The sequence below is a fragment of the Equus quagga genome, chromosome 4 (genome assembly GCF_021613505.1).
Source record: "Equus quagga isolate Etosha38 chromosome 4, UCLA_HA_Equagga_1.0, whole genome shotgun sequence".
Lineage (NCBI taxonomy): Eukaryota > Metazoa > Chordata > Mammalia > Perissodactyla > Equidae > Equus > Equus quagga.
Window position 1 is genome coordinate 25,085,914 of NC_060270.1, and position 27,080 is coordinate 25,112,993.

Here is a 27,080-nt window from a genome sequence, read left to right on the forward strand (position 1 = left end):
TGTTTATACGGCTGTTGAGTTATAGGTGAGGGAGGAGGAAGCATCAAGAATAGAAAGGAGAAGGCTGGGTTGTGAGTGGTGTTCTTTATCTGTTGTGTGCCATGGGGGAAAGCCCTCTCGGCCTCAGTGCCCTCAGCTCTTCCGTGGAGCCTGTCATAGAGAGAGCTATAGTAAACGCCTTCCCGAGGGGTGCCACATGTGGGGTTTGGGGTGGTCTTGTCGTAAAGATGCCAAAGTAACCGTCCTGTGAACTTAAGTGTGAAGATTTCTTGCTTCACAATAACGAGGAGCCCTCACTGTTCTTAATCTCCTGCTCAGGTTTGTCCTGAACGAGCTGGTACAGACAGAGAAAGACTATGTCAAGGATCTGGGGATTGTGGTGGAGGTGAGTAGACGGCTCAGGCTGAGTCGGTGGCCACCCAACCAGGGGCATATTGGACCCTACCTGGGCTGAGGTGTTTCAACTTGAGGGTGTGTGTTTTACTCTGCCTGGGTATTTGCAGAAATGAAACTAAAAATGGTAATAGATCAAATAGAGTATGTAGGTAATTTTTTTTCTTTTCCTCTTGAAATACTGTAAGAGATTTAGAGGAAAGTAGAGCCCCAGATATTGCAGCATATGGGGGAGCCTCTTGGTTAGAGCTAGTCCATTTCACGGTGTTTTAGGTGACCAATTTATTGTCTTAAGAGCTTTTCTTTGGTGTTTAACCATATGACATATTTTCTTCAGAGCTACGAGCCACCATGGGCCCTAAGCAGGTCACTCTTAGTGAAATCCTGGGGTTTATATGTTTCCTTAGATTTTAAGGACAGCTTATGGCTACCAAGAAGACTGACAAAGAAAAAACCACGAGTAAGGCAACGTTGACAAGTCCACATTTGAGAGTCAAGTTTGTCATAAAGAAAGCAGCTCTCTCTCCACAGGGGTTTACTTTAGGGGGATTTAGACACTTGGATGAAAAAGCTGAGAAAGTAAATGGATAATTTAGATGGTAGAGCCCTGTTGTTAATCATCTTAAACGAAAGAATGTGAAGTCTAAAACTTGAATGCCTGGTATCTAAATCGCCCGAGGGTTCCTTACATTGGCCCTCTAAGTCCCCATCCTATAAAACCTACTGATTTAGGGGTTTGTATGTGGTTATCCTGCACCTTGGATAAACACACTAGCCTGGCATATAGGGGACCTGAATTCTGACTTATGGGAAATTATTCTCTCCTCCAAGGGGGAAATGTGGGTAGGAAGGGGTGCAGCAACCTCCATATGTAGCCCAGCCTACGATCAGAGGCTTGAGCATCTTGAGACTAAGACCTAGGGAAGCCAGACATCAGTGGTGTGACTATAAGACAAGTCACATAACTTCCCGGTGCCTTGGCTTCCTCATCTGTCCAATGGGGATAAATGCTGCCTGTGCAACCTCAAAACTTGATTTGAAAGCTGAAATGAGATTATATATGATAGCATTTGACAGAATCTAAAGTATTAACGTATTAAGACTTATTTCTAGGTCAGATGTGTCTAGTTCTGAGCCTTTAAAGACCATATTAACTTGGATTAGGAGAAAGGAAAGGGGCAAATGATTGTCTTCTTTGCTCTGCTTTCTTAAGGGGGCTTGAGACAAAGAAAGGGACCCAGAACTTCACAAAAGTTTTGTCGATCATTCTGCACAAGGGGAAGGTCCTGGTTGAATAGTGAGAGACCACAGAAGCCCTTGCCCTGGAACTCACGCAGTGATGGCTGCTTACCTGGAACTGTGGTGTGGGGCTCGTCCCAGAAAGCTTTCCTGTGAGTGTCCTCTACTCATCATTTCTCTGCTCTGCAGGGCTTCATGAAGAGAATAGAAGAAAAGGGTGTCCCTGAGGACATGCGAGGAAAGGATAAAATCGTGTTTGGGAATATTCATCAGATCTATGACTGGCATAAGGAGTAAGTGCTACATTGTCCTGAAGATCAGGGCATCCTGGGAATCCAAGGATTCCCCATGATGTCCTCCCCATGCCTCTAACCTTAGGGGTAGGGTTTGGGGGGAGTCACTGTCATTTATCTCAACTTTGAGAAATAATACAGTCCTGAAGAATGTGGCTTCCTTCTCTTATCCTCTCCCTCCTTTTAGCTTTTTCCTGGCTGAACTGGAAAAATGTATCCAGGAGCAAGACAGATTGGCACAGCTCTTTATTAAACATGTGAGTGTTTGCCTTCGCCCCCCCTCCCTTCCCACCAGGCTCAGTTACATTCATTTTTAAAGTCCTTCTCTCTTCTGCCCTTCCTTCTCTTCCCTCTCTGAGTTGTTGGTTTCTTTAACCTTTTTGGCAATCTGGAAGATGGGCTCTTGCCTACTGCACTTACTCTTCTATCCTTGATATTTAACTGCCTCATTGTGTCCCCAAAGAGTGGGCTGCATCTTTGTCCTTCTCCCTGTGTGTAGAGCAGCCTCGCACTCTGAAACGGAGTGTGAGGCGCGAGGTGCCTGAGTGCCTGTCCCTCTGCCTTTGCAGGAGCGAAAGCTGCACATCTATGTGTGGTACTGCCAGAATAAGCCGCGCTCAGAGTACATTGTCGCCGAGTACGACGCCTACTTTGAAGTAAGCTGCTTGGGCTTTGCTGAACCGGGGCTGGGGGAAGAAACTCAGGCCAGGACCACCACGTTCAGAAGCCCTAGCTGTCGTCCATCCACAGGAGGCCCGCACACAGCACTGTTGACCCCCTCAGGACAGGGATAGCTGCCTTAACAGAGCCATTAGCTTCTCAGCTACATTCTCATGAGCGCCTTTGCATGAGAGCAGCTGAGGCGGTCCAGCATGTGGCTGTTTTGAGAAACCTCCTTGTGCAGAATGACTCTGTAACATAAAAACTGCTTCAGAAGCTCCAATCCTCCTCACGTGACCCCAGAGCAGACTGTGCCCACGTTCTTCCACACCAGCCCCTGGAGACTGCCTGCTGATGACCCTCCTCCTCCTCGAGGGGCTCACAGTCACCTCCTAGTCTCTGCTGCTGCTCCCAGAGGTTCTGTCAGGCACCTCAAAGTGTTTATTTTGCCCCAGCCTGGAAGTGTTTATTTTGCTAGAGGAGAGGCAACACCATCATTTGGAAAGAACTCTCAACTCACTGTTTGCAGATCTGAGTTGAGGGCCCAGCCCCGTGGCTTGTTGTGTCCTAGGAGAAGCCTGCCTTTCCCGACTTGGCCCTGGAGTGGTAGAGAGAACAGAATACCCATTCCAGCTTGTCCCCCAGGACTGGGGTGAGGACACAGGGTGTGAAAGTGCTTGACATGTAAGAAGGTGATGGTAAAGTGTGTTCCATGTTGTTGATAACAAATTAGCAGTTGTGTGGACAATTCTGCCTCTCATATGGTTTGAAGATTCTAAAACTTTATTGGTGAACACCAAGACCTGCCTTCTTTGCCTTGAACCCTGATCCAGAGCCCCCAGGTCTTTGATTCCTTTTTTTCTAGTGTAGCTCTCTTGTGTTCCAGGAGGTGAAACAGGAGGTAAATCAAAGGCTGACACTCAGCGACTTCCTTATCAAGCCCATTCAGAGAATAACAAAATATCAGCTGCTCCTCAAGGTAAGAGAGCTGTGAGCCTGGGCCAGGGCTGGAGAAGGGTCTTCTCAGGCTCTAAGTTAGGGAACAGGTGAGCTTGAGCTTCTGTCTCCACTGCACTTTGCCTGTGAGCTAGCGGGGGGCACTTTCCTCTTGGCTGTTGGTTACTTGTGTCAGCTTTGCCCCCAAATAAATTGCATGCCTGTTGTTCCTGCCTTTAAGGTTGGTTGGGAATTCATTTCCTTTTTTTTCAATTCACTTTCTTAACTTTGTCATCATCACTGACTTGGTGCCATTAAAAAATAAAAAATAATAAGAGCAAAAGTCAGAGTGAAATACAAGGAGAAAGAAAAGGAAAGACAAGGCCCTAGAAATCTTAGATGAGTAATACCTAAAATCTGATCACATTTTACTTTTGAAAGTGGTGTAATTTGATTTGCCTTGCGGGGCATGAGGTAAATGGGAGACAGATTTATCTTCCTTTCTCCGTTCCTTTCTTGTCATAACCCCCCTCTCTTCCCTGCTCACATACTTTCTCTGTCCCCTTCGTCCCTCCCTCCCTCCCTTTTCCCATAGCTTTGAATCTTTGATTATTCTGGGGTTTTCTCTATGTCATCATGTCCAACGTGACTCATAACTTCATATCTCAGCTACTAGACACCACTGCCCTCTCTCCTGGGAAGGAAAGTCTTCTGGGTGTTATCATGGTTTTATGATGCTAAGTTTTTTTATAGGGCTCTGTTTTCCCAACTATTTCACCCTTCCCTGCTTCCTCCACTTGCTAGGACTTCCTGAGATACAGCGAGAAGGCTGGTTTGGAGTGTTCAGATATTGAGGTGAGTTTTCTGCGTGTAATGCTGACTCTTCTTAGGGACGATATTGGATGTCTATCTCTAAAGGGGAAAGGTTGTCACTGGACGACCAAGGGTCCAGGCTGACTCCTCTCAGACAGTCAGAGCCCCTTGCAAACAGCTGCTTGGCAGCATGAAGAATGGCCAGTATTAATCAACACATTGAGTGTTTTTCTAGAACTCGAGAATTCTGTCCTGGGCCAGACCAGAGCTTAGCCCTGCTGGTGTTCTCCTTGTGGCTCCCAGTGCCATGTGTCAGGAAAGGGAGGTATATGAGCCCTCTCACATCCTTCAGAGATTGGGTGTTTCTATGTACAATTTTATCCATGAATCCAGGCACTCTTGGAGTCTAACATGTAAAGTATAACTTTGTCACTCCCTCCCTCACCCTGAGGATTACTCCCTAAGTGAAGTCCTTTGAGACAACATCACCATGGCGATTATTTTAAGCCAGAGAGGTTACAACTATTCTGGCAGGTTATTTTAGATTTAAACCTCTAGTGTTTCACAAGTCATGCTAAGCTGTTGCTTGGGCAGCCAGGAAGCAACAAAGAGAAGAAAAATTGATAAACAGAAGTGGGAAGGTAGGTAAAGGGCGTGCTTGGGAGCATTCTCCCCACATGTGGTCACTGATTCACATGGAGCCCCTGATGGCCAACACCCCCCAACCTAGAACAGGAGATCCCACACTCCTGAGAGTGGGCAGGAGGGACCATTGTTCTTTCCTAGAATTGAGGAGCTGCCAGGAGGTCCCTGTCTTCCAGCACAGAATTGCCGTGAGCTTCCCGCCTGAGTGCTCTTCCCCCTCCTGAGCTGCTATTGTTCTTTCCCGCAGAAAGCAGTGGAGTTAATGTGCCTTGTTCCAAAACGCTGCAATGACATGATGAATCTGGGACGCCTGCAGGGCTTTGAGGTGAGCTCTTAAGAAAGCTTGTAAGCCCTCTCTCCTCTGGGAAGCAGGAACCCAGGCTGTGAGGCAGCTTCCCTTTGAAGGCCGGTGCCCACCTCCTCTGCGTCCTTCATTCACAATCTACACCTTTGTGCCTGGGCGCCCCTGGTTCACAGGCCTAGAAGGTGCATCTATTTAGGACATCCAGTGATACGGCAGTCACAGAAAGTCACAGGGAAGTCAACTAGGCTAGAGTCAGAATCCCAAGGTGGTTGGAAAGACCCAAAATTCTTTATCACTAGGGACCTGGCTATGACCTCATCCCTTTTCTTTCTTGCTTGAGAAATGCTGGGAATGTGCAAGAGAGTAGGACTATGTGAAAGAAGTAGAACCAGAGGGAAAACGGAATACCTTTTTTTTTTTTTGAGAGGGTGGTTCTAATAAACAAGTCTATATAGTGGCTGGCTTTTTAGTTAAATGAATGTTTAAAGCTCTAAAACAACACAGTGCACATTTCTGTTCTTTGAGGAAGAGAATCAAATCTTAGGAGAAACAGCTAGATGTCCCTAGGAGTTTGGTTTCACTGAATGTACCAGTTTGCAAGGGCTGCCATAATAAAGTCCCACCAGTGCTGGGTGACTTAAACAACTATCATCTCACATTTCTAGAAGCTAGAAGTCCAAAATCAAGGGATAGGCAAAGATGGTTCCTTCAGAGGGCTATGAGGAAAGGATCTGTTCAGGCTTCTCTTCTTGACTTGTAGATGACCGTCTTCATGTTCACATGACATTCGTCCTGTGTCTTCACATCTATTTTTGCTCTGTACATATCTCTGTCTCCAAATATCCCCTTTTTATAAGGACACCAGTTGTATTCAATTAGGGCTCACCGTGATGACCTCACTTTAACTTGGTTCCCTTTGTAAAGACACTATCTCACAATAAGGTCACACTCTGAGGTACTGGGGATTAAGACTTCAATAGATGAATTGGAGGGGATAATGATGAACCTTTGAAGAGCAAATTGACTTTCCTAATTTAAACTTAATAAGTGGCTGTTATTAGTTAATATTCCAAACCTCATATATTAACTAAACATAATCTGTTTTGAATAATAATATGATAAAATTGGAACTGACAAATTATTGACTGGTACTTAGTTGTTGTTGAACCCCTTAGAGAAAGGTGGATCTTCTAATGCTGTTTCCTGGTAATCCTGCATCCTAGGATTTCATTATTCCTTTTTGGAGAAAAGGGATTCCTGGAAGCTGAGGTAATTAAGAAAGTAATAGCTTTTTTTTTTTTTTCTGGCTAAACTAGAATAGATATAATAGAATACACATAGGGCAGACTGGTATATGTAAATTTAAAAGATGCTGTATTCAAGTTTGGATTAATGAGTTGGATTCATGATGTTCTTGAGCCAAATACTTTTGTCCTCCTTGCCCTTGCAACCCCTCCTGGTGTCCCTGTCTGATTTCATTTGCTATCTCGTAACCAGGAACTATGTGGAGGATCTTCTTTGTGGTTCATTGTTTGTAGGTTCCTGGTTCTCCGTGTAGACCTGAGGCATTACAGTAAGTAGGATTATGCAGCAGAAATACACTTGAGTTCTTACGTTTCTTTAGTCATCCTAGATGAAGTTGTATACTTTTTCCCTTGGAGTTATGCCAGGTCTGAGGCTATCCTGAACAAGCCAAGTAATTCTTTTTACTCTTAAACCTTGATGTCCCCATGTTTTCTGAGCGGGAGTGTGGCTTGACTTTCTCTTGGTCTCTGAAGGAGCTAACCACTGATAGAAGGAACAGCATCTGATGTGCTGTCTGGCTCAAGTTAGACTTCACAGAAACTGTGTTGTGCACATGTGTGTGTGTCTACAGAAGGCCACACACGGGAGTGTGAAATTATTTTCTATTTTTTGAGGGGCAGGGGGATGGTGAGAAAGATTGGCCCTGAGCTAACATCTGCTGCCAATCTTTCTCTTTTCCTTTGAGGAAGATTATCGCTGAGCTAACATCTGTGCCAATCTTCCTCTATTTTGTATGTGGAACGCCGCCAGAGCACAGCTTGAGGAATCGTGTATAGGTCCGCACCAGAATCCAAACCCATGAACCCCAGCCACCAAAGCAAAGTGCACAAACTTAACCACTGTGCCACCGGGCTGGCCCCTATTTTCTCTTTTAAATCAACACTACCATCTCTTTTTTTTCCATCAAGCCCCAGAGAATCTGCTGTGTGTTCCTTCAGCTAATTGTGAAGGACTGTGAACGTACCTCCATACCTTCCGAAGTCCATGGCTTTGGGCCAGGGAGCAGTTAGCCCCCTCCCTTTGCTTCCCTCCCTTTAAATCCTCTAGCTTTCCCTTCAGCGTCAGCAGGGCTATAACTCATGGGTCAAGCTCTTATGTAATATCAACAGAGCTGTTGGAGCTCTCCTGGCTAGCCAGTCACTGGCTTAATATTAACTTTGGACCCAGGTAGTGATAAGCCTGTTTGGCTGCTGACCTTGACAATAAGGGCCCATGATCCAAGCAGAGGGCAGGCATTTCTCAGGAACACAAAAGAAGAATGACTCATGTGCTGGGTAATGTTTGGAATAAGGCATCATGTGCAGAGAATGACCCACATTTTCACTAAAGGGCAAAATTTGTCACCTGAGAGAGTATGGTTCAGAGGAGGCCCTCTGGCTGCTGTCTCAGATATCAGTTGTCGTCTTCTTGCAGAAGAGTGGAAAAAGCAAGGCTCTGCGATAGCATCTGTGAAGACTTGCTCGGTTGGGCCATATTCCCTTTGAAGATGTGAAGATGTCTCTGAAAATCTGGTTAGAAACTGGCGAACCAAATAGGCTCCACCTCCTAGGCTGGAGGCATTTTAAGAAGGATCACAGGACCCAGAAGAATATCTACCAGCTTATAAAATATGGGCACCTGTCTATAGTACCCCAGCTTTACCTGTTGATCTGTAGCAGGAGACTAAGACTTCAGAATATCCTCATCCTGAAATAATAGTAGGAGAAGAGAGAGACCCACCTCATCAGAATGTTTGTGGTCTCGCCTGTATCACTTCCCTTGGCCACAGGTTGGTTCCAGGTCCATGGCCCATGCTGCAAGGGAGCCAGGCAAGCACATTTCTCAGAGTTCTAAGGACAGAAAGGCCACTTCTAGATCCAACTGTCACCTGCTTTCTGTTCTCTTTTTGATAAAAAATAAGAAAGGCCAGGCTAATTCTTGAGTATCTTTTTAGCTAATAATTTGACCTTCCTTCCTTCTGGTATTTTCTTGGAGCTGCTTCTTAGTAGTTGTATAGCTTTCTTTCCCTTTCCCTGGAGGACCCTTCTGTCTGCTCTAGATGAATAGGTGAGTCCTAATTCAGTCTCTTACTAGAGCCCTGAGGCTTTTGGTGTCAGGTCGCCAAAGGGAGAGGTCCTGTGGACTCAGAGGGCTGTGGCCGTCTCCCCGTTTTTCCCTTGCCTCACCCCAATCCTTCTTTCCATCAGGGCACCCTCACGGCCCAGGGGAAGCTGCTGCAGCAGGACACGTTCTATGTGATTGAGCTGGATGCGGGCATGCAGTCCCGGACCAAGGAGAGGCGCGTGTTCCTCTTTGAACAAATTGTCATCTTCAGTGAGCTGCTCAGGAAGGGCTCACTCACCCCAGGCTACATGTTCAAAAGGAGCATCAAGGTGAGAATCCCAGTAGGGATGAGCGGGGAAGGGAAGAGTCAAATTTGAGGGAGCTGCTTCCCTAAGACAGAGGCACTGGAATGAGAGAGGATCTAGAACATTGGGGGTCTTTCATACTAATAACTTTTGGGCATGAAGGTTGAATATCTGTGAGAAAAAGTGATGGGCCTAAATGCCAGTCTCTGTATGATCCTGCACTTTCTCCAGGAGCGTGTCATTCTCTCAAAGACAGAAACCGAAGTCTTGAGCTATTAGATCCAGGGCAAAATTTTGGAAACATCTCCTGAAATAAAAACTTTGAGGAACCGTATTATGTTGTTGATTTTTTTTAAAAACCCTTTAAATATGGAAAGGATCAACTTGGTTTCTTCCAGATGAATTACTTGGTCCTGGAGGAGAACGTGGACAATGACCCCTGCAAGTTTGCACTCATGAACAGGGAGACTTCGGAGAGGGTCATTCTGCAAGCCGCCAACGCTGACATCCAGCAGGCCTGGGTGCAGGACATCAATCAAGTCTTGGAAACACAGCGAGACTTCTTAAATGGTGTGTGCTGGGCCTGGCTTCTAGCAGAGCCGTTTTCAGGGGACCCCACATCTCTGAGCTTCCTTGGATCTGGGCTCATGATGATGAGTTATGAACCCAGATCACATTTTATATGCATCCCAGCTTTGTAGTTTTCAGAAACACTTTGTTTAGAATTTTTCTGAATCTGAATATGCAAGTGGAACAGATGGGGCATTATAAAGAAGCCCCATCTTTTCAAAAGAAGAGATATTCTCTTATAGCTTTGATGTAGGATATATGCCTTGTGGCCACTGCTACCAGCTGGTAATATTGGGGCAAAAGTCTGAAATGGGCACAGCCTCTTTGTCTTAGGGGCCAGCTGCCAATGACAAATGTTTTCCCATTTGGTGCCGAATGACTGGTAACCTCACAGATTCTTTAGTGTTGTCTAGAGATAACTGGGAATTTGGCAGATCAGCTCAAATCCCCCACTGCTCCCAATGGTGTGAGAGCCTGGGTAAGTCATCTTGCTAGCCAACCTTGCCCCTTTCAAATGAGAGGTGATTGCTAACTCTAAATTTCAGGAATACCTGAAAACTTCCCAGAATGAAATGATGACTATGCAGAGAGTTTCACTCTCTGTAGACCCTGCAGGAGTCCCCTGACAGGTGTGTGAAATGAAATGAAGTGCACTCGCTACTGTGTTTACACTTCTTTTCTTTTTCCCTGCTGGGATTTTCTTCACGTTGAGTTTGTCGTATAAAAGGAGGTTTACAGTTTTAAACTAGTCTTGACCCACTGAATTGATGAGCTCAGAAGACTTTCTGAGCAGAAATGGAGCTTGAAGTTGAACACAAAATGTGACTGATAACAAAATAAACCTGGAGGCTCAGTAGCACATATATCTGTGTGTACGCGTGCGCACACACACACACTCACACTCACACTCATGGGCCCACCCTCTGGGGTATCACTTCTTCTTGCCAGAACTGGACTGTCTTTCAAATGATGGAAATAGGGCACTTGTTGGATGTCTAGCGTGGACTGAATGCTGTGGGGAAAGGTTAAAGGTGACATGCTAGTTGAGGACATTGGGCAAGTCATGATGTTTCTCTGGGCCTCACTTGGCTCATTTTGTGAAAAGGAGAAGCAATCTCTGCCCACGCTGGCATGTGCCATATTGTGCCAGCAGTACCGGAAGCAGAAAGACTCGGCACACCTCCCTACAGTATCAGTTTTACTCCATGGTAAGGGAATGAACACGTTGTGTTTACAAATAAAACAAATAAAAATAAAAATTTTATTTTACAAATAAAAATAAATTATATAGCAGGATGCCATGGCTTTTTAAGATAAAACATGAGGCTTCAAAGCAATTTCACGCTTACAGAGTATTTTTGGATCATACCCCCTGGCCCCCCAACTCTAGAACAGTTTGGTAAAAGAAACTAGACTGAGTGATCTCCAGGGTTTTTTCTCATTCTAAAAAGTCTAAGATTAAACACCAGCCCAGCCCTGAGGGGTAGTAATGAAAGTTGTATATGGTTTACAGTTTCTGAGCGTACAACTTTGCATTAACTCTTGTGTTGAGAAAATAATTTTATGGAAAAATATGTGCATATATAAAATGCACTGATTAAGTTGCATTTTATTAGTTGGGAATTTCTGATAGTCTGGGCTGGAATGGGGTTTTTAAGTTCATCAATTCAGGACAAAAGAAAAATAAGGTACAACAATAAATTGAGACCAGAAATAATTGAAGTATCAATAATGGCTCCCATATGTTGAGTCCTTTCTCTATGCCAGGCACAATGCTAAGCATTTCACATGAATGTAGTTCCCATTTAATCCTCACATCAACATGGAAAAGTACTATCATCCTGTATTTTCAGGTGAGGAAAAAGAGGGTCAGAGAGGTTAAGAAACTTGTCTAAGATCACAAAAACAGTAGGTGATAGAACAAGGACTTGAACATGTAACTATGTAATTTGAAATTAGGCTCTTAACCACAGAACTGCAGCATAGATGCTAGTGGTAAGGCACACATTTATCTATGAGCTCCCTAGCAAACAAAGCAAAGAAAGAAGCAGAATCAGCCATAAGACACTGTATCCGTCAGCTGGAAACAAACTCTGTCAGAAGATGCACGGCTTCCTTGATCTGAAGACCCAAGTTATGCAGATTGAGGCTGGCGGAAGAACTTAGGCCCCCTATGTAGCCTATTTAAGAATATATACTATTTTCAAATGCTTTAGCACAGTTATTGCATATAATCAGGTAATACCCCAATTCCGTGTGATGGGTATTGGTTCATAAAGTCAGCTTGACAAGGCCTGCTTCACAACTCTGCTATCTACTTAAGACTTAGAACTGCATTTCTTTGGGCATAGTCAATGATTCAGACTTTTATATGGTTCCAAGAGACCGTTCTCCTAATTATAGTGAATTATGGAGCTATTACTGAACTAGATTATCAATACCTAAATATTTAATGCCTATGGAACACTCTCCAGGGAGAAAGGCTGAGCTCTGACAGGAGCGCGTTCTATACTTTGGCACACTCAAGAGACAAGGTTGTGACAAGGGTCCAGGGCCAGGCTCTTACTTACAGAGATATGTGTAGGCATCTCTGAGCCCATCTCTCCCTCCTGAGACGTCAGATAGAAAGGGAGTGTGACCCTATGTTGAGTCCTATTTAAGTGTATACCTGTCATTATAGAAATAGCCTTATAATTGAAAGTTCTCTGGGCCCCAGCTGTTAACCCACTTAAATATTTCTTACAGTGAATACCGATGGAAACAACACAATCAGGCCAGCCCTTGAAGTCCTTATTACAGAATTTGACCTGTGCAGCTTTTGCCTGGCTGTACCTCTTTCATACTCAGACCTTGGAACTTTGTTGTCTTAGACTCAAAGCTCACATCTTTCCCTTCAAATCAGCTTTTCCTCTGTCTCCTTGACTACCATTCTCCCAGTCTCTAAACCTGAGTACCCCTCGATGCCTGCCTTTCTTCACATCTGGATTGGGTCAGAGTCTAGTCTCCCTCCGGAACCCTTGCCACACTAGATCCCTCCCACATGCCCACAGGCTCTACTGTGGTTGGGCCTCTTGCTTGTCACTATCTCCTGGCCTCTGAATCAGCCTCTCCAATCCCTCCTCCCAACTGCTACAAGGTCAGTTGTCTTCAAGTGTGGCTCTGGTGATAGAATCTGAATTTAAAACATTCAAGTTGATTTAACCCAGTCACGTTTCCTGATCTTCAGAACTAAATCCAGACTCAGTAACCTTGGCTTTCTAGATCTTTCGCACCATGGCACCTCCACCCTCTCTTACCTGTCTTGTCTCCTCCTCTTCCATGGAGACCCATGGCCCTGTGCTCCAGGTCATCTGACTCCATCCTGTTCCCCAGACACTCTTCACACTTGCTTCCTTCCTGCAGAGTCTGCATGTCAGGGTCTGACAGCCAGCACTCTTCTGAAGCTCTTTATTACCCCCCCACCACCTGTCCATACGTGCACCAGCATGTACACTTACTACAGAGTTCTCTTCTTCCTTTTGCACAACACTTTGCACCTCATGCATGGCACCATTTTGTTTTTGTGTTTTCATTATTTAGGTAGGTCTCTTCGTTATCACAGGAGATTCTAAGTTCCTTGAAGACAAGGGTAGTGTCTTCCTCATGTATCTCCATTGTACCTGGCACAAAGCCTGCACTGAATAAGCCTCCAAATCCTTGTGGGATTCCCAAAGCTCAGAGGAACTGTCTGCTCTTATCCTGCAGCACTACAGTCGCCCATCGAGTATCAGCGGAAAGAAAGGAGCACAGCCGTGATGAGGTCCCAGCCCGCAAGGGCCCCCCAAGCCAGCCCCAGGCCCTACTCTTCTGTCCCCATGGGCTCTGAGAAGCCCCCAAAGGGCTCCAGTTATAACCCGCCTCTGCCACCCCTGAAGATATCTACCTCCAATGGCAGTCCAGGGTTTGACTACCACCAGCCTGGGGACAAGTTTGAGGCCAGCAAGGTAAGTGACAGCCCATTACTCCCATGACTCCTACCCTCGCCACTCTGAGGGCACAGCCTCAGGGCTCACTTTAGGAAGTAGCGTCTTTTTATGCTGATGATTTTAGCAGGAACATCCCACTAAATACAGACTAGTCTCAATTATTTCTTTCTTCCCCTGAAAATTGAGTAAGGTAGACCAGTTCCCTCTGGCTCAATCTGGTTTCTATCCCAAATCCTACAACTCACTTTTCTAGAACCTCAGCGAATTAGTTAATCTTATCAGGCCTCAGTTTCCTCTAGAACTCAATGGGTCTGTGAATAGGAACAGCTACGTTTTTTACCTCCCTGCATAGTTTGATTGTGTAGTTTTGTTCTTTTTACCCAAATTATTAGATGATATTGACTATTTTTAATGAACTGTTAATGTCTAAGTCAATTCTGCATTAGAGTAACTGCACCAACCTATTTCATCACATCACCTGGAAATGATTTTCCGTATAAAAACCCCCTGCCCTTGTGAATAAGTTGAAGTTACATTGCATTTTGTCAAATTTATTGAAGAATTTCTGATTCTCATCATGCTCTGTGAGGCAGCCAGGCCCCCTTGGGAGTTACACCTCCGGAAGTAGCTTCCCTGCTGTAGAGTCATGTGAAAAGGCCACCGAGGCGGGACCTCTCAGATTAATGAATACGGCAGGGGTGGGGGTGGGGGCTAAAGGAGTTCCGTTCCCCATAGGAGTTGGGTCAGGGTAGGTCATGGCCTTGCCTTTGAACTGGGCAAATATCTCTTTGTTACTCCTGTCTCAAGGAGGGTCTGAATGTAGAGTAAGACTAACGCTTTTTCGAAATGAAGAAAAAAATGTATCAAAGGGTCTGTGTTTTTTTCCATGGGGAGGTTGTGACCCCTGACCTGACCTTTGCCCTGACCTCACTCTGCCCAGGTGCATACAGATCCCTGTGCCAGTGCCATGCTCTACCTTCCATTAGTCAGAAGCTACTGGCAGGAAGGGTGCATGCTAGGGAAGGACTTCCAGGAAAAAGGTGTGTTTATACCTATTCACTCTTGATTATAATATTGTATGAAACATTACTATAAAAAAAATTTTCAGAGCACATTTATGAATATAATTTCATTACTCCTATTTACCCTGCTAGTGGGGAGGTTTGGCTTTCCGTCACACAGTAGGATGCAGAGCAAGCCCATGTGACCAGCCTTCTTGTGTCTGTGTCCCTCTCGCCTTTGTCTCCTAGCAGAGCGACCTGGGAAGCTGCAATGGGACCTCGTCCATGGCCGTGATCAAAGATTACTATGCACTGAAGGAGAACGAAATCTGTGTGAGCCAAGGTGAGGTGGTCCAGGTCCTCGCCGTCAACCAGCAGAACATGTGCCTGGTGTACCAGCCTGCCAGCGACCATTCCCCCGCAGCCGAGGGCTGGGTCCCGGGCAGCATCCTGGCACCCCTCACCAAAGCCACGGCAGCAGCAGAAAATAGTGACGGGAGCATCAAGTAAGTGCCTCGTTGGCTTCCCCGGGAGAGGAGTATGTGGATTAAAAAAATTCAAAAACAAACAAAGAACACAAAATGCAAACACACGGTAGGGAATTACTGCTGCGTACTCTCGAGAGTGCCACCGGAACCGAGGTTTGAGTGCTGGAACCACACGCAGCATGGGGCATCCAGACTGGATTGTTCCGATTTTTTGTTGTTGATGGTAGTGGCAGTGATTTTTCTCTCCTTTTCGTTTATAATTTTCTCTTCATTTTTTTCCCCTTCTTTTTCCCCCCTTGTTAAGAAAAGAACCCTACTGAGACCCTAAATGACAAAAGGCATGCCCTCCGTTGCTCCATTTGACCCACCACAGGATTCACTGGACTGGACTTCTATTTATATTGTATTAAGTTACTGATATATATATATTTTTTTGATTGACACCAAAAAATTACCTTGGCACAAATGCCAGACCTGTATAGGTCAGAGGCCCCGCTGCTTCTCCCAGGAGAGAGGGAACTTTTTGGTTGTCTATGGCAATTCCTCTGTACAGATTGTAATTTCTTTTTTTTTTTTTAATTTTCCCCCTCCCCTGTCACTTTAATATATGTTCATGGTAATTTGTAAGATATTTCTTTTCCTTATTTTGGTTGCGAAGACCCTTCCGAACACATTCCTGTATAAAGTATTTTGCACTATTTAAAGAAACCCATATGGATGAAGTCAGGTTGTGCAATATAATGGAGAGTCACAATGTCCATCATTGTACCTGTAATGTAACTAATAATTTTAAATGTACTATTTTAAATATGTAAAATAAATTTTCACCATGAGCATGTTTTAATGAGGTTCAAAACTAGTTGACCCTGTTTCCCCCATTTCACTATTCTGGGACTTTTAAATGTGCAAACGATTCTTCTTTTTTTTTTTTTTTTTCCTGTCTGTATTTTAGGAATTGGTTGAATGCATTGGTAGTTTTTTCCAACACAAAAAGTGCCTTTGTTGCTAAAGCTCCAACCTTAGCTTTCCCTTCTAAACAGCCCTTGCTGGTTTTCTCTAACCCCTAAGATGAGGAATGATGCAGATTGGATGCTGTCCAACGGGGTGACCTTGAGGTCCTGACGTCAGTGAATGACTAGAGTAGAAGGCTGTGTTTGGCTTGCATCCCCCACGCTGTCCATGCTGTGCGGTCATCCATGGCAGGGGTGGAGGGAGCTCCCGTAAGATATCTGAGCAGGGACACCAACAGCTTCTTTGGCTCCTTCTCTAGATTAAGGGATAGAGGCTACTGACCTCACCCTGGCCTTTCCAGGTAACCACAGGCCCACCCGGAAATCAGTAGTGGCCTCTAAGGTGCAATAGGCCCAATTCTTTTTATTCTAAAGACACTTGGTTTGGGTACCTTTTAAGAAGCCTTGGGAATAAAGACCCTGACAGTAGTGACATTCTTACTCATCACCGGCCTTACAGAGCTAACGTATGATTTGTAATCTTATTATCCAGGCACTCAGCACTTCTTCCTCCTCACCTTTGGGTCTTTTGGTCACTTTTTCACACCTTCCATGGGAGGGAAGGGAGGAGGGGTGTCAGGCTGGGTGAAAGAGAAGAGATTTCAAATACAAATTGGTCATTTTGGTTCATTGTCTGCTGCTCTTGCGCAAGGGTTGGTGGGAGTGGAGCAGAGCAACTGACTAAAAGTGGTTGTGAGTATCTGTCAGTGAGGGACACTCGCTGCACCCTCCCCAGGGCCTGCGATGACCACAGGGGTCAGAGGTGGTTGTGATGCCTACAGTATAAATATCACGAAACCCTGTTTCCACATCGCTCCCTGGGCTTATGGGCAAGAGATGGAAGCTCCCCAAACCATGATGACGAGTTCTTCTGGGAAGAAGAATATGAGATTGAGCCTGTCCTGCCGCTTGTACTACTCTGAGTCTTCCTTCTGAACATTATTTGTAACATTTCCAGTTTCTCACCAAGCGTACTGAATGACCCAGAGGGTTGTAATAAACATGGGAACACACCTCCTGACTCAAGCCATTCTCACAATGAGCTAGGGACATGAGTTTTGGGTAAAAATATGAGATGAAAGTCTGAAGTTTAACAGAGTGATATTATCTAAGGTTAATTTCCCTGACCGGGTCTCACTCAGATACAACAGTTGGAGTGAGGAGCTAGTATACAGGGGATCCCAGAGAGCCTGCCTATTTAGCAGCTATAGGAGAAGGTCTGGCCAAGAGATTCTTGCCTTTTGAAGGAGCTCCCTTGCCCCCAAAATTTGCAAACATGCCTGCGATTACTCTTTCCTACTCATAAAGTTGGTTGTTGAGTATCTGTGTTAGTGACATATTTTGGGGACACCTTCCTCAGGGGATCCTAAAATTCCTGACACGTGGACTTTTGTGGAGGAGACGCTATACCTTTTGGAACATCTTCCTTCCTCCCAAATCTCATATGCCTCTCTCTTCCCCATCTCCCTTAATGAAGGCTCTTTTCATTGAACCCTGACTGCCTAAATTTGACAAGGAGACACCGAAGGGAAACCAACGTCACTTATTCCAGACAATGATAGAGCTTCATCCAGATTCTGTGACCACAGCTGAAATCGATGATGCCTGCCCAGGGTCACTGCCCTGGCGTCTTTATCTTTGAGTCCTGACACTTCCCTGGAACTCAAGAGCTCTGCTCTGAGCTTCTCTTCACAGGTCTGTGAAGAAGTAGCTCCCAGCCCCCTCAGGGGAAGAAAGAAGTCAGGATGGTGTGAAGGGGCATTGCTGCCCTCGCCTCCCTGCGAGCACATATGGGGTCTTATCCCAACAGGAAAACTCTAGGACCTCTTAGTGGTTGACAGAGCCCGGTATTCACAAACACTGAGTGATGTGGAGCACATAGACCAAGAAACGCTGCATCCTAAAATATCCAGATAAATGAGTAGGTGCTCCACTGTTTATTAAGTCAAATGCCCCAGAAAATCCTATCTGTACTACAGTGTTGCGAGTGGCCACAGCCCAAATACAAATAATGAGTTGGAAACCTCAAAATCATCCTTCTGGGTCTTTGTATCTGGTCCTGGGAAAGTGTTAATAGCTTATGCACTATAGAATATTAGAATATACTTCTCTTATCTTCCCTGTTTTACCCCCACCCCACTTCCCTCCCTATTCTTCCCCATCCACCCTACCCTTCAGGAAGAGAATTCCTCAGTCCTATAAGGCTTTATCAGTATGATATAAAAACTTCCCTTGGTAGAGTTTAATAGGCCAGTACTCATCTTTTCCTCAAATGCTGCAGCCAACTGTGCACATCCATCAGGAGGGGTCATCCTCACTTACTTCCCGTTGGAGGTGAGATCAGCTGCCAGCCACCACAGGAGCTGGCCTGCAGGTTTGGGGCCTCTGAAGCCGGGGCTTGACTGGAGCATCTCACCTGCTGACTCACCCAAGGGTGGCAAGCCCACCCAGCGCCTCACTCTGCCCTGACCTGCCATTTTGATTGGTGCATTTTTTGGTATAACAGGAAGTCATGTTCATGGCATACTCTACGCATGAGAAAGCGGGCGGAAGTGGAGAACACGGGTAAAAATGAAGCCACAGGGCCTCGTAAACCCAAGGATATTCTGGGCAACAAAGTCTCTGTTAAAGTGAGTAAGGTGTTCCAGAGCTGTGTCCACCTCTCATCTCCTCCCACCCTGCAGCATTCTCACGAGGCAACTCGGGTGGATGGGGATTTTTTTTTCCCAATGTGGGGGACCACAGGGGAGGTAGTTTAGCAGGATTTTGCATGCAAGATCAATTTATTTTTTATCTTTTATTTCTCCTGGCAACTTCGATTCAAATAAGTAAGTATCTCTCTTTTTTTTTTCTTTTATGCCTTTCTCTTTATCCTGTGCAGATGTTTTGTAGAAAAATTATCTGCAGCGTTATTCTCTTAGAAATGCAGGGTGCTTGATTCATACTAAAGTTCTCAAAGCTGCCCATTCAGTATCCCAGGTTTAAAAATACATGCAGGGTAAAGACACTACGGATGCTTTCCAAACCCCAAACGCTGTGAAGTCTGAGGTTTGGAATGTAAGGGCCACTGCATCCTTGGTAAAGTTTCATTTCTTTTCCCCAGAATTCAGACGATATCACCTTCAGGCCTATGCATGGGCAGGGAAGGGAGGCACACAGATGAGGCCCAAATTACTGCCTCCTAATAATGCATCTATCACTGTGAACTCATCGACTGTAAGCTTGGGCAGACCCGTGTTGTCCGCCATCTTGAAACAACGTGATGTGTTTTAAGTTGGGCTCTCTGAAAAGCCCTGCCCCTGAACCATGGGAATTAGCTGCTGTTGTTTAATTTGGTTATAATGTGTGATTATCTACCTGGCACTTTTCTCCCTTCCTGAGCGAAATAAGAACAACCAAAACCCATTCTAACGTCCTTCTTGGGGAAAAGAAATTATATTCTCTCCTTCACCTTCATCTGGGCAGTCCAACCTCCCAGAAGACCACAGTTAAATTCCACAGCACCCATGCTGCCTTCAGCTGCCTCCATTGCTGTTTCCTGTGGGACGAGTGGCCAGACATGAGCCCGCCTCGTCTCCCTGAAAAGAGCATGCTGCGCCCTCGGTGGTTCGCGCCCCACCTGAGAAGCACCTGGTTTTCTCTCTGCCTGAGTCCCCATTGCCCCGCTTCTCTGAAGTTCTCCTCGCTCTCTGACAAACGCTGCCTGTGTTCTAACTGTGTTCTCTTTCTTCCCCCTTCCTCATGCTGCCCACCAAGGAGACCAACAGTTCCGAGGAGTCAGAGTGTGATGATCTTGACCCTAATACTAGCATGGAGGTAGAAGCAGCTATTGTTGTCCTATTTCCTACAATGATTGTCTTTTTTCATGTGTTCTGTACCAGTGACCTTGCTAAAGCGGCCAGCAAGTCAAGGATGAATTGTTATGCCAGGGCATCTCGGGGTGTCCGATCCCAACTTAAAAAAAGCTTAATTCAGCTCGATTTTGATGGAAAACTCTACCTAGATATCTTTTTAAACATACAAACTTCTGTTTCTCTTGAATGCTTGCTTGATATTTTCTTTTTTTTGGCGAGTTTGGCTTTCTGTAGAAAATATCCAACTTCATCGTTGGAAACTTAGAACACATTTTTTTTCATGGAAAACAGCATTATAAAGAGTGGTTGGTTCCCAGCTAAAAGACAAGAACCCATTCAGTTTTAGTTTCTCCCTCCTCCCTTTTCCCTCTTTCTTTCCTTTTCTCCTCTTCCTCTGGGTCATCTTCTCCTGGGACCTGCTCCTCCCTCAAGTGTCCGGGAAAATCGTGTTTTGAGTATGGTTGGTGGAGACCTGGCACCTGGTCACTCTGTACAGCTGGCTGGTGGCAAATGATGAGCAGTTGCAGCAACTCCAGAGGCCATCTTTGCCTGGCCCCCAGGGCTCCTGGGCAGTGGCTGTGACCTCCGTGAGGGGAAAGAAGCTCTGGGAATGGTCTCCCTCCCATAGCCCTAGCCGAGGCCTCTCTGGAGATGGGGAGACGGGAACACTGCCCTGGGACCTCTCTCACACTCTAAGGTTACAGGGTTCTGGGAGTGGACACACCTCCACCAACAAGAGCATCAAATGGACAAGAACGTCAAGCTCCTCCTGGGCTAGGCTCTGTTTGGGGTTGTAGAAACAGGACTCTTACACGGCTTGCTATAAAGTGACAGCCGCCATAAATGTATAAACCCTGAAGAATTAGAGCAGACTTGGAGCTGGCTTTCCCTGATGTTTTGTCTTTCAGAGTAAGTTGAAATGTTTTTCTCCAAATCTGTGCCCCCATCTCCAATAACAGATAAGAGTTTAGAAATTTCCTCTAAGCACAGAGTCTGTTTTTTTAAAAAAAACCTTTTCCTTTTTATAGTCCAAGATTTTCAGTTAACTTGATGGACTTTTATTATTCTAATTGGACCTAATCTCAAAGAAATCTACCACCATATTATGACAACCACCACAAAACCCAGCAAAGACCATGCGGCCAACTAGGAGTAAGTCAGCTGTGGAAGACACCCGTGGAGTAGAATCGGGCCAGAGACAAGAGGTTGAAAGTAGGAGTTCTGCCAAGATCCAACAGTTGCCTGTGGATGTGGGTATTGCCACGGAGCTAAATCTGGCAGGTGTAGGTCAATGCAATGCTCTGGGAGGAAGTGGATATGGCGTTTGTAGCCTAAATGTATCTTACAGAATGAAGAAGCCAGGGGAAATTTCTGGCTCTGCTTTCCTTGCATGCCTAGGATAGGCACCAGCTCCTGCAGAGTGCACACCTGTCAGCTTGTAGATCCCTGGGGGCACCTGTATCTCCAGGCCTAAATGTTGCTGACTTATGTCAGAGATGTCATCTGCAAGTAGAGGAAGGCCAGGCAGAAGGAGGGGAAAAGCCAGGTATCTGTATTCCAGAAGGCAATTTGGGAGCTTTTTCAGCTCTGGTGGACTTGGGGAAGAAGAGTGACTTTCCTACTCTGCTCTTTCAAGGAAGAAGTGGGCCCAGGGGTCTGTGGGAGCAGGTGAGAAGCACACACTGAAGAGGTTAACTGATGTAATCAGATGCTGCATTCTACATTTGGATAAGCAAAAGCACACGTGCATGCGTGCACACACATCTTAGCTCTGCTTTGTGAAGTGAACACATTTCTGAGGTTCTTACTCATCCTAGACTTGCAGCCCTTTGCACAGGCTAAGTGAGATGGTCCTAGGGAGGTGCTCTGGGGTGCTTAAGGAGAGGCATTAGGATGGTAGTGCTGAGCAGAGGAAAGCCAAGAACTGTGTTGATACAGGCCTGAAAAGTTTTCAAATACCATAGTTGAGGCAGAAATTTCAGTTACCTGGAGCTCCTGAGGGAGCATGTGGTTGGAAACTGCAGATCTGGTTCATCCAAGATTTCTGTAGAAGGTGTGCATGCAGTCCTTGTGTATTTCATATGGATCCTCTTAAGCATCACAGAGCTCTGCTGAGCTGTTGCTGTGTTGAAATTAACTCTGAGCACATAAGCAGGTGCTGAGGGAAAGCGGGCATCTTGGTACTGCTAGTTTAGTATTTTCAGACACAAATAACAAGATATAGAAAGTCAACCTGTCAACATACATTGAGAATTTTCTCCTGGGATAGGTAAGTAGATCTTTATTGCAATGTTTATTGCAGAAGAAGAAAGTGACCAGTGAGAAGAGCTATGCCTTGCAGACCTGCTTGAGAAACAAGTGGGCGGGCCACCACTTGAAGGCCTCTGGCTGCTAAGTTGATAGTTTTGGGCATCGTTAGCAGGCCCAGCCTGGCCCCCAACCTCACTCTTGTCTTCTGAACCTGATTACTGTAATAGGTGGTCTCTCTCTGGGGGAGTGTCCCTGTGCTCTAGAGCTAAACTGCAGTGCCCATGGCCTGTGCTATGAGCCCCTGTGCCTGGGACCCCAGCTGCCATCCCAGGCCATACACCTGTGCACTGCTCCATGCTAGGTCTCAGGATGCTAGGGCCTGCCCTCCTGACTGCCTCCCCTTGTCCTGCTGCCAGCACAGTGATTCCAGTCCTACCTGTGGACAGGCTCTTAGCTCCTACCTGCACACGAATATCACTACCAAAGCATCCTTTCCTTTTTCTCAGTTGGTGGATTGAAGGGTTCCTTTGCGAAGGAGCTTCCTGGAATCTTTACTTACACATCAGCTGCTTGCTACCGTCAGGGCTGGCGTTAAGTCCCGCTGTCCTGTCTAGGGAGATATATAGCATATCTTTGAAAGCTATTTAAGAGGAAAATAAAACACCTTGAATCCTAGGAATCTGGTTTACAAAGCTTTCCAAGAACACCCAATTATTTTAAGGGAGGCAATTCTGCCCAAAGCTTTACGTCCTTCTCCCCCTGTGGAGACATGCTTGTGAATATTCTCAAATGCAACCCCCACTCCTCACTCCCAGCACACAAGCCACACCATCAGCCGCTGCAAGATTGGCTCTAGGTCTGTGCGATCCCCTCGTGGCCTCGCACCCCTTCTCTCCTGCTGATCCGTGATCACACCTCAGAGAACTGTTCTAAAATGGCAAGGGTCGGTCCAGAGCTCAGTTCTTTACCCTGCACCGACTGCACTGCGGGGGTGTGTAGGAGTAGAGGGGGATATTGTATATGAGAAAAATGTTTCTACATGGAAGAAGAGTCAAATCAGGCTACAAAGCAAACCCGAGGCTCTCTTGAAAGCAAGTTCACATTAATTTGTTTTTTCCAGTACAGCTTAGACTGCTGATTGCCTTTTATTGACAAGGAGCTCAGGCATGATGGTGGGCTGGGCACCACAAGCCCCCCGTCAGCTTCTCAGTCCTGGCCCTGCCCCAGTGTCTGTGCTGACCCCCAGGCTGGAGCCAGGGCTCAAAGGTCAGCGTCTGCCCGCTGAGCCAATGCTCATCTCTGAGAAGTCTGGATACTTTCTGAGCTATACTGGATTTCTCTCAGGACCCAGGCCGGGCAGGCTTCCACACCCGTACCACCTCTAAGAAGTTGTCTGCGGGCCGAGTCGATGCTTGGCTTTTTGCACCTGCCCTCCAAACCCAGCACTGCCGCTTGCCTACATCATACACTGGAGCAGGAAGGCTGAACCAACCTCCCGACTTGGGCTTTGTCTTCAGGAATAAAGATTCTCAGCCCAGCTTTTAAGTCAAGCCTAATTAATTAAATGCATCTTTAATTAAAAAAATTTTTAAAAAGCCCGATACCACTTTTAGCAGAGAAGGTCAATCTATCAGAGTAAGAGGTTGTTGTGATTCCAGAAAGACTCCATCTCTGCCCCAGCCATTTACCATGGGGCCAGCCTCTTCCACAACACAAAGTGCAGATACTACCCTCGGTCATAATGCCAGCCAGGAGATATTTAGCAAGGCACGTTACTTTCTGCAGTAAGAACAGGGTTGAGATCTTATGGGACATGGTTCCAAGAGATGAGAGGGAGAAAGCACTTGGCAAGGTGAAACTAATTTGGGAGGAAATTTCCAATTAGGGTAGGAATCGTAGAGTTGAAGGGAAGTTGGAAACCTTTAGTTAACCCCAGCCTCTTCGTTTATTTTTTTTATTGTGATAAATACACATGAAGTTTACCGTTTTAACCATTTTTAAATGGCATTAAATACCTTCATAATGTGCCACCGTCACCACTATTCATTTCCAGAACTTTTTCGTCATCCCAAACTGAATCTGTACCCACCGTTCCTCCAGACCCTTCAAAGACTTTTAGAAGCAGAAACTGAGGGAAAAGAAGTTGTAACTTTCTGTTCAAAGATGAAAAGGTGCCCTGAAGGCAGTTTCCGGTTTTCCCTGGCCATTATTCCCCCAGCTACACCATCCTGCTCCCCTCTTGGAGCAACCCATCTCCAGGTGGTTTTTAATCGAAAACACAGATCCTGGCAGACAAGACAACCTGCCTTCTAGGGCCAGTTTTTCTTTGTGAATTTGTTATTCAGCTTTCCAGCTCAGCAAAGAGGAATATCATTTCTGCCCATCCAGCCCTCCATGGCTGAAGTATGACTTCAATAAAAATCTCACAACGGCGGTGTCACATGGAAAGAACTCTGGAACAGGAGTCAGAAAAACTGGTCTCCAGTCTGGGTACCATGAGCTCTGAGGCCTTAGGCCAGTTAATTCCGAGCCTCGGGTTTCTCTGCCGGAGGTCCCACAGCTCCAAGTGGGCACGTGTTTGTGTAAGTGATGTGGAACACTAAGCACCATGCAGATTTAAGGTGTGATATCAAAGGACTTTGCTCTCCCAAACTTTTTTTTTTTCTCCTGAGGAACATTCACCCTGAGCTAACATCTGTGCCCATCTTCCTCTATTTCAATATGTGGGATGCCTCCACAGCATGGCTGACAAGTGGTGTAGGTCCATGCCTGGGATCCAAACCCATGAACCTGGGCTGCCAGAGCAGAGGGCACTCAACTGAACCACTACACCACAGGGCCGGCCCCTCTCCCAAACTTCTGATTCTGAAAAAATGAGACCCCAAGAGAAGAGGAAGTAGAAGATTCTGTGCCCTGCCCCCTGAAACTTGGTTTTCCAGGGGTGTGCTGGGAATGGCCTAGGTACATTTCCTCCTGAGACCTGACTGGCATGTCCACTTCAGCTCTGGGGAAAGGGTTTTTTGTTTGTTTTTAAAATATTAAGTATTCACAGGCATTTTTGTTTTGTTTTTGTGAGGAAGATTGTCCCTGAACTAACATCCATGCCAATCTTCTTCTACTTGGTATGTGGGACACTGCCACAGCATGGCTTGATAAGCAGTGTGTATGTAGGTCCACGCCCAGGATCCAAACCTGAGAACCCCAGGCCCCCGAAGCGGAGCGTGTGAACTTAACCACTACGCCACTGAGCTGGCCCGTCTGAGCTGGGTTTGAGTGGCCAGAGCTGGCCATTCTTTCCTTCCTGGAACCCACACTCCCCAGCCCCAGCTCCCATGTCTTCAAAGAGCTAGCCTGCTGCTCCCACCTCAGCTGCTTTGGCTCCTTGTCCCAGATTCAGAGCTTCGAAATAACCTGGTGAGACAGATTGAAGGAAACTTTTACACCCCTCGTCAAGTGACTGATCTGGCGTCACCAGTGTGTTTCCACAGACGCCTGTTACTGCGTTTTATGAAAAGAATTTTTTTATGAAAAGAACTCTTTGGAGAAAAGAAAGTGAAGCATCATATTCCTCTCATTTTATTTTTACAAAATGTTTTCTTTGTAATATATCTGATGGTTTGGCTTGGAGACTCACTCTTCCTGCCTAGCTTTATTCTGCCTCTCCATGCAGACTGATTTATATTCTGCCACTAAGAGGAGGGCACTTAGCTTGCTGGAGTGGCATTTCTCTCTCCTGGGAGAATTACAAGATCTTCCACTGCATATTCATGTCTGTTATGCTTTCTGTTCCTTCCAACCACCCAGTGAAGGTGGGGTTTTCTTGCCCTCCTGGAGGAAACAGGTTCAGAGAGGTCATAGTCATACAACCAATAAAAGCAGGTCTTGATTGCAGTCCTTTGAGAGGCCAAACTTGGCATGCGTTCTGGAGGAAGTCTGCTCACTGAGGCTCAGGTACTTTGTTACGAAGGGTCAAATTCAGGTCTTCCCTTATTGCACATTTACTTGTTGGAGGAGAATTTCTTCCTCAACAACTTTTTTAATCCCGTGACTGTTGGGGTAATTACTTGGCCTCACCCATACCCTTTCCCAATGACTCAGGAGTCCAACCACAGAAACCAAAATAGGAAGTTCAGTTGCGTGGGTTGGAAGTGTCTGAATTGGTTTCTCAGGCCAACACAGTCACTCAACACATCCTAGTCATGTGTGTCTTGCAGCATCCTCACCCTAGTCTGGAGGCCTAGCTCATTTCATTTCTGTTGTACACTAACAAGATTACCAGGTGCCATTGACCCAGGAGAAGTTGCTCTAAGAGCTGGCTGTTGGAGGGGCGATGTCCATCACTTCCCTCCCCGCCCCCCGATCCCCCATCTCCCCCATCCCCCCACCCCCATGCTGTCAAGGCTCACCTACAGGCTCACTCAGTCTGATATCCTAGTCAATTCAATTTGCCAAATTCAATAACACAAAGCATTTCAGTGAGTACTATCAAGGGCCAACAAATTATGTAAGATCAGGTCCTGTGCTCAAGAAGCATACAGTCATGTGGAGGGAGGCAGATTTGATTAAATGCCTAGGTTACCTAGCAAACTTTAAAACTTGCTCTAATAGAGGCATAGAGCTGTTCATTTATTCTTTCGGTGATATTTAAACACTCACTCAGGCACTGGGCTAATAATAATGGTAGCGACTTTTTATCAGTCTTTCCTATGTACCTGGCTCTGTGCAGAGTCTGTTCCTCCAGACGGCATCATGACATAGGTACTATTATCATTATTCCCATTTTACAGATGAGAAAACTGGAGCACAGAGAGGTTAAATAACTTCCCCGAGGTTGTATATTCACAACCTGCCCCCTTGAGAAGCCTATGAGCATGACTGTTGGCTTCACACGATGGCAGTGTATGGGTTGGATGGAATACTAGGAAGTAGACAGTCTTGGAGAAGAGTAAAGGGTGAGGAAAGAGTACGAGCAAAGGTGCTGAGGCTTAAAAGTGCCTGGCACGTTT

At 45.9% G+C, this 27,080-nt stretch overlaps 1 protein-coding gene across 14 annotated transcripts in view; it reads left to right on the plus strand.

The window, feature by feature from the left end:
- Positions 1 to 27,080, plus strand: part of KALRN (kalirin RhoGEF kinase) — a 637,395-nt gene that overhangs the window by 577,151 nt on the left and 33,164 nt on the right. For 7 of the 14 annotated variants that reach the window (XM_046658061.1, XM_046658062.1, XM_046658064.1 and 4 more), the window contains 13 exons: positions 319 to 385; positions 1,822 to 1,925; positions 2,113 to 2,182; positions 2,495 to 2,581; positions 3,472 to 3,564; positions 4,326 to 4,376; positions 5,227 to 5,304; positions 8,775 to 8,960; positions 9,335 to 9,506; positions 13,251 to 13,489; positions 14,722 to 14,978; positions 18,477 to 18,600; positions 19,727 to 19,786. In XM_046658061.1, coding sequence (XP_046514017.1) covers positions 319 to 385; positions 1,822 to 1,925; positions 2,113 to 2,182; positions 2,495 to 2,581; positions 3,472 to 3,564; positions 4,326 to 4,376; positions 5,227 to 5,304; positions 8,775 to 8,960; positions 9,335 to 9,506; positions 13,251 to 13,489; positions 14,722 to 14,978; positions 18,477 to 18,600; positions 19,727 to 19,786 — 1,588 coding nt within the window. Of the gene's footprint in view, positions 1 to 318; positions 386 to 1,821; positions 1,926 to 2,112; positions 2,183 to 2,494; positions 2,582 to 3,471; positions 3,565 to 4,325; positions 4,377 to 5,226; positions 5,305 to 8,774; positions 8,961 to 9,334; positions 9,507 to 13,250; positions 13,490 to 14,721; positions 14,979 to 15,264; positions 15,794 to 16,706; positions 16,856 to 18,476; positions 18,601 to 19,726; positions 19,787 to 27,080 lie in introns of those variants that run through there. The other 7 variants (XM_046658074.1, XM_046658075.1, XM_046658063.1 and 4 more) reach the window with 6 other exon arrangements.